General features: G+C 37.0%; 1 protein-coding gene across 1 annotated transcript; it reads right to left on the reverse strand.

Annotated features, from left to right (window-relative positions):
- Window positions 1–2,328: 2,328 nt before the first annotated feature.
- LOC104999582 (olfactory receptor 4P4-like) lies at window positions 2,329–3,259 on the reverse strand. The gene is made up of 2 exons (XM_010855142.1): window positions 2,934–3,259; window positions 2,329–2,890 (listed from the first exon to the last, which is right to left on the reverse strand). The coding sequence occupies exons 1-2, from the start codon at window positions 3,257–3,259 to the stop codon at window positions 2,329–2,331; spliced, it is 888 nt and encodes a 295-aa protein (XP_010853444.1).
- Window positions 3,260–7,587: the final 4,328 nt, after the last annotated feature.

The following is a 7,587-nucleotide window of genomic DNA, read 5'->3' on the forward strand; positions in this document are numbered from 1 at the left end:
GGTATATATTATATATTATGATATATATATATATTATATATATATAAAGATCCACAAGGTAAGTGCACCACAGTATAGAGGGTGATGTGCATTGCTGTAGTTTCATAACAGTCAGTGGTACACTCAGATATAACACATATAGAATGTAAAATTCAGTCTCAGTATAGAACAGTCTTTTGGACTCTGTGGGAGAGGGAAAGGGTGGGCTGATTTGTGAGAATGGCATTGAAACATGTTTAATATCATATATGAAAAGAGTCACCAGTCCAGGTTTGATGCACGATACTGGATGCTTGGGGCTAGTGCACTGGGACGACCCAGAGGGATTGTATGGGGAGGGAGGAGGGAGGAGGGTTCAGGATGGGGAACACATGTATACCTGTGGTGGATTCATTTTGATATTTGGCAAAACTAATACAATTATGTAAAGTTTAAAAATAAAATAAAATTAATTTTAAAAAAATTAAAAAAAAAAATTCGGTCTCAGAAGACTAAGATAGAACTTCCATTTTCTTCATTAGAAAAAATAAAACAACATAAGATATATGTGAACCCACCCTGAGGTTTGGAATGAAGCCTGGTCAAGATTGACCTAGATCAACTGAACCCCAGCTGACCCAAAGACACATGAACAAGGATTCTTAATGCTTATTGTATAATCCTTGAGTTTGGAATGGCTTTTTAATCTGACTTATCCAAGAATGGTGTGATCAAACTGTGGGAGTAGGGGTTCTGAGGCACATTACTGAATTAATTTTTTAAAAATTATATTTAGAGTTAGCTAATTGAAAGGAGTAGTGTAAAAGGCTAGCTAAAGAGAATGGGAAGGAGATTGGTTATATAAACACAGGACAAATTCTAAATACTTAAGTCTGCAGCAAGTCTCCCTCTCTCTATTTTTCCATGAACAATATGTGGGAAGAGAAGGATATAGTGATAATCACACTTGGATAGCTTCATTTTCACCCCCCCTTTGTTGATTAATTGCAGAAGAGAGAATCTTCAACATATACCTAATTTCTGCATGTGTGTACTTCATTTTAGAGTGCATATTCCTGTTGAACAAGGGACAGTAATTCTTTAAGAGTACACAGTACAATTTCTTAGTGAGATCAATGGCGAAGAAGGTGGAGCACCAGAAGATAAAAGTCTGTGTCTCTCATAGTTGAGAACTTGGTGAACACACCCTCCGAGCCTTAGATGACCCTAGACACCTAAGAGATGTCTGAGATCAGAATCCTGACCTCAGAATTCTCTTTAAAATTCATGAAGATTGAAGATTCTTTTCTAAATTAAGGAAACACCTTAATGTGCCAAAAAATATTTTAGTTTATGCCCCAGTTGTCAGCTGGCTATGCCTGTTTATTAGTCTAATCACCTTTATTTCTCCGTAAAATGAAAATGAGGGAAAATGAGACAGATTTACCTAGTTTGACTAATGGAAGACACCATCAAAATACATTATTAGCATGATGAGAGCGAGGATTAACAAAATGCATCCCAGGAGCATCCATTTCTTCAGCTATATGCCTTCTTAAGCTCATGACATTTCACAGAATGGGAGATAATCCATGTTGCACATTTACAAAGAACATAAGTTTTATATACTCATGAAGATTGTTTAAATAAAGTGATAAATATGGTCATAGAATTGCATTTATAAAAACGAAAAGAATTGCTCATTGGCAAAACCAATACAATATTGTAAAGTTAAATAAAATAAAATTTAAAAAGATGAATTGCTCATTTTTCAAGACTTTTAATTATCTACAATAAGGTACTAAGTTTTAATTAGAATTTCTGTAAGTATAGCATAAGTAGAATAATTATATGCAATACATTGTTTTAGATGCAGGATTTGTTAATGTAAAAAAAATTAAAGTATTGCAGTGGAAACCTCAAAAAAAAAAAAAAAAAAAAAAAGAAGTGTTTTAAGAAACCTCTGTGAGAGATGTCTCACTCAAGATTATCTGTTTCCTGAAAGAGGTCAGAAAACCCAACCATGCAGTTTTCACAACTTTCCCTGAAAAAAGGTGCTGAAATGCACTCGCCATGTCAGGGAATACAAAGGCCAGAATGTTCCAGAATGTCAGAGCTGGAAAGTACCCGAAGGGCGTCTGATCCACTCCCCTTGTAGGGAGTCTCAGTCAAGTGACAGATGGACAGTGGCTGAGGAGGACTTCACTCTTCAGGGTTGCAGCTTTGAATGACAGCACACGATCCTTCTGTATCTGTTGTACTTGTCAACATTAATGATTGTGTGGGTAAAACTAGATCCGACAAAGGGCAGGACAGCCAGAGGCTTCATTTTCCTGCAGAGAGTTTATCTCAGCCCCACACTTTCCTTGTGGCATTTTTCATGTCTGTGTTTCTCAGGGTGTAGATGAGAGGGTTGAACATGGGGGCAATCATGGTGTAAAACATGGCAAAGACCTTGTCGTTCCTGACAGAATCAGCCATGGGAACATAGGTGAAGATGAGGGGCAAGAAGAACCTGAAGATCACAGTGATGTGTGAACCACAGGTGGAGAGGGCTTTGCGGCGGACCTTGGATGAGTGAGTCCTTAGGGTGGACAGGATGATGATGTAAGAAATCACCAAGGCAACAAAGGTCAAAATGGACAACACCCCTGTGGTGGTAATGATTGCAATCACCCACAGTCTAGTGTCCATGGAGGTCAGCTTCAGCAAAGGGAATACATTACAGAAATAGTGGTCTATTTGACTGGGGGTACAGAAAGGAAGTCCAATAATAATTAATAGTTGAATGATTGAATGGCTAAAGGCTCCCATAGCAGAAGCCATTACAAGGACATAGCACACCTGTCTGTTCATGATGACCATGTAGTGAAGAGGTCTGCAGATGGCAGCATAGCAGTCATATGAACATCTCAGTGGTTCCAAAGAAGTGGGCATATGAACATCATATGTACATCTCAGTGGCTCCAAAGAAGTGGGCAGAAAACATCTGGGCCATGCAGCTGTTGTAGGAGATGGTCTTCTGTTGGGCCAGCAAGTCAGTGATCAATTTGGGTGCCACCGTGGAGGTGAAGCAGACATCCATCAAGGGCAGATAGCTGAGGAAAAAGTACATGGACTGTTCACTGAGGCAGCTTCCCCTGATGGTGAGAAGAATGAGCATGTTCCCTGAGAGAATCTCAATATAGCAAAGTAAAAACAGCACAAAGCAGGCAACTTTCATATGCTCATCAGTAAAAAGCCCTGGTAGGGTAAATTCTGTGACATTTTCATGTCCCATTGCTTCTGTGGGTTTGATTGTTTAGAAGGGTAAGTTAGTATACCTGAAACACACAACTTTTTCAAATTATTTATGTATTTCAAAAGTCATTCATCTAGTCAATAAATATATATTGGTGTTTCCAAATGATACAAACATTATAACTGCTGATAAGGGTACAGAAGTATACAAAATACACACATCTCATCCACACATAAAGTTTATTAGACAAGACATACAGTGACAATAATAGCAAAAAATAATCGACTTATTGAGGTGGAGCCAAGGAGAATGCAGAGTCTGCATCTCCCCACCTTAGGGAACCTAGCTGACAGTGGTGGGGATGTCAACGCCCAAGAAGATGGGAGGAACCTCTGAGTGACTGGAGAATATTAACTCTGGTGAGATCTCCCAGAAGTCCACATTTCAACACCAAGACCTGGCTCTACCCAACTCTCTGCAAACCCCAGTGCTGGAAACCTTGGGCCAAATAATTAGTAAGACAGGAACACAGTCCCATCCAAAAAAAAAAAAGGCAAGAAAAAAATATGTTACAGACAAAGGAGCAAGGTAAAAATCTACAAAACCAAATATATAAAGAGAAAATATATTCTTATATTTTTTAAACTACATGAGAAAAAAATTTAGAGTAATGACAGTAAAGATTATCCAAAATCACAAAAAAATAGAGTGCAAACAAAGATTGAGAAAATATAAGAAATGTTCAATAAAAACATATCAGGACTAAGGAAAAGATGTGGAGATGAATGGCACAATAACTGAGATGAAAAGTACTTTAGAAGGAATCAATAGCACAATAACTGAGGCTTAAAAAATGAGTAACTAAGCTGGAAGATAGAATGGTGGAAATGACTACTGAGGAGCAGAATAAACACAAAATGAAAACAATTGAAGACAATCTCAGAGAAATCTGAGACAACACTAAACACACTAACGTTCAAATTTTAGGGGTCTCAGGAAGAAGAAGGAAAAAAGAAAGAGCCTGACAAGATATTTGAAAAGATTATACTTGAAAACTTCTTTAATGTGGGAAAGGAAATGGCCACTCAAGTCTAGGAAGCTCTGACAGTTCCTCCCACCCTGGATAAACTGTAGGAGAAACACACCAAAACAATATTAATTGAAGTAACAAAAAATAAATGCAAAGGAAAAATATTAAAACTGAAAGGGAAAAGCAAAAAACAATGTACAAGAAATCCCCATAAGGCTATCAGCTGATTTTTCAGCAGAAATTCTGCAGCCCAGAAGGGAGTGATAGGATCTATTTAAAGTGATGAAAGAGATAATTCTACAACCAACATTACTTTGCCCAGCAAGGATCTTAGATTTGACAGAGAAATCAAAAGCTTTACTAACAAGCAAAAGCTAAGAGAATTCTGCAACACCAAACTAGGTTTACAACAAATGCTAAAGGAACTTCTCTATTCAGGTGATACCCCATATTAACAAATTAAAGAATAAAAACTCAGCATATTTGAAAGCAGAGACATTACCCTGCTGACAAAGGTCCATCTAGTCAAAGTTATGGTTTTTCCAGTAATCCTGTATGGATGTGATAGTTGGACCATAAAGAAAGCTGAGCACTGCAGAATTCATGCTTTTGAACTGTGGTGTTGAAGAAGACTCTTGAGACTCCCTTGGACTGCAAGGAGATCCAACCAGTCAATCCTAAAGGAAATCAGTCCTGAATATTCATTGGAAGGACTGATGCTAAAGCTGAAACTCCAATACTTTGGCCACTTGATGTGAAGGACTGACTCATTAGAAAAGACCCTTATCCTAGGAAAGATTAAAGGCAAGAGAAGAAAGGGATGACAAAGGATGAGATGGTTGGATGGTATCACCGACTCAGTGGACGTGAGTTAGAGTAAGCTCCTGGAGTTGGTGATGGACAGGGAAGCCTGGTGTGCTGCACTCCATGGGATCACAAAGAGCTGGACACAACTGAGTGACTGAACTGACTGAATCGTCTCAATAGAAGTAGAAAAAATTTTGACAAAATTCAACACCTACTTATGGTAAAAACTCTTCAGAAAGTGAGCATAGAAGGAACCTACCTCAAGATAATAAAGGCCATCTATGACAAATATAGAGCAAATACCATTCTCAGTGGTGAAAGCATTCCCCTAAAATCATGAACAAGAAAACGCTGTCCACTCTCACCACTATTATTCAACATAGTTTGTGAAGTCCTGGCCATGGCAATCTGAGAAGATAAAGAAAATAATATAAGTTGGAGAAGAAGAAGTAAAAATATGTGTTTGCAGATGACATAATATTACACATAGAAAATCCTAAAGATGTCACCAGAAAACTACTGGAGTTAATCAACAAATGTGGTAAAGTTGAAAGATAGAAAACTAATGCACAGAAATCCCCTGCATTCCTATACACTAACAATGAAAGAGCAGAAAGAAAAAATAAGGAGAAAACCCCATTTACCACTGCAACATAAAGAATAAAATGCCTAGGAATAAACTTATCTAATGAAGCAAAATACCTATACTCAGAAAACTATAAAACACTGAAATGAAAGAAACCAAAGACGATACAAACAGATGGAGAAATATACTATGTTCTTGGATTGGAAGAATAAATATTGTGAAAATGAATATACTATTCAAATCAATCTATAGATTCAATGAAATCCCTATAAAATTACCAGTAGCATTCTTCAGAGAATTAGAACAAAAGTTTTTACAATTTGTATGGAAACACAATCTATGGGATCTCAAAGAGTCAGACATGACTGAGTGACTGAACTGAACCACCTGATGGAAGCAAAAAAGACCCCAAATATTCAAAGTAATCTTGTGAAAGAAATACAGAGCTGAGGTATCAAAATCTGTGACTTCAAACTATACTGCAAAGCTAAAGTAATCAAGACAGAATTTTACTGGCACAAAAATAAAAATATAAACAAACATAGACAAATGATACAGGATAGAAGCTCAGAAATAAGCCTACATACCTATAAGCACCTAATGTATGACAAACGAGGCATGAATATACAATGAGAAAAGACAGTCTTTTCATTAATGGTGTTGGGAAAACTGGCCTACTATATCATACCCAAAAATAAAATCAAAATGGACTAAACACCTATTTGTAAAACTGGACACTATACAATTGTTAGAAGAACACATAGGAGAAATACTCTGATGTAAGCAAGATTTTTGACCCACTTCCTAGCTGAGTGAAAAAAAAAAAAAGGCAAATAGGTCCTAATTAAACTCAAAAGCATTTGTACAGCAAAGGAAACCATAAGCAAGTTGAGAAGATAACATTCAGAACGGGAGAAAACATTTGTAAATGGAGCAACAGACAAAGGATTAATCTCCAAAATACACCAACAGCTCATGGAGTTCAATATCAAAATGCAAATAACCATCAAAAAATGGGCAGAAAACCTAAAGAGACATCTCTCTAAATAAAACATACAGAAGGTCAAGAGACACATGAAAAGATGTTCAATATCACTAATTATCAGAGAAACAAAAATCAAAACTACAATGAGGTTTCACCTCACAACAGTCAGAATGGCCATTATCAAAAAAATGTACAAACAATAAATGCTGGGGGGAGTGTGGAGAAAAGAATACCTTGTTTCATGGTTAGAGGGAATGTAAGTTGATACAGTCACTGTAGAGAACAGTATGAATATTCCTTAAAGAAACTAACCATAGAACTACAATATGAACAAACAAGCCCACTCCTGGGCATATACCCTGAGAGAACCAGAATTCAAAAAGACACATGTACCCCAGTATTTATTGCAGCATTATTTACAATAGCCAGGGCATGGAAACAGCCTAAATGCCCAATGACAGGTGAGTGGATAAAGAAGATGTGGTACAAATACACAATGGAATATTACTCAGCCATAAAAATGACAAAATAGGGTCATTTGTAGAGATGTGGATAGACCTAGGGTCTGTCAAACAGAATGAAGTGTCAGAAAAGAGAAAAGGAAATATTGCATATTAATAATTATATATGAGAAATCTAGAAAAATGGTACAGATGAACATATTTCCAAGGCAGAAATAGAGACATAGACATAGAGAATGGACATGTGGACACAGTGGAGGAAAATGAAGGTGAAACAAATTGGGGGATTAGGATTGACATATATGCACCACCATGTGTAAAATAGCTAGCTAGCTAGTGGGAACACACTATAAAAGACTGGAAACTCAGCTTGATGCTCTGTGATGACCTAAATGCGTGGGATGGGTAGGTGGAAGGGAGACTCAAGAGAGAGGAAATATATGTATACCTATGGCTGATTCACTTCATTGTCCAGCAGAAACTAACACAACATTGTAA

The sequence above is a fragment of the Bison bison genome, unplaced genomic scaffold (assembly GCF_000754665.1).
Source record: "Bison bison bison isolate TAMUID 2011002044 unplaced genomic scaffold, Bison_UMD1.0 scf7180017864355, whole genome shotgun sequence".
NCBI lineage: Eukaryota > Metazoa > Chordata > Mammalia > Artiodactyla > Bovidae > Bison > Bison bison.

Coding starts and splice junctions, on each gene's coding strand:
- LOC104999582 (XM_010855142.1), bottom strand. CDS start 3,259: ATGGGACATGAAAATGTCACAGAATTTACCCTACCAGGGCTTTTTACT. Junction 2,891..2,933: donor TTCTTTGGAGCCACTGAGAT/GTACATATGATG, acceptor GGAACCACTGAG/ATGTTCATATGACTGCTATG.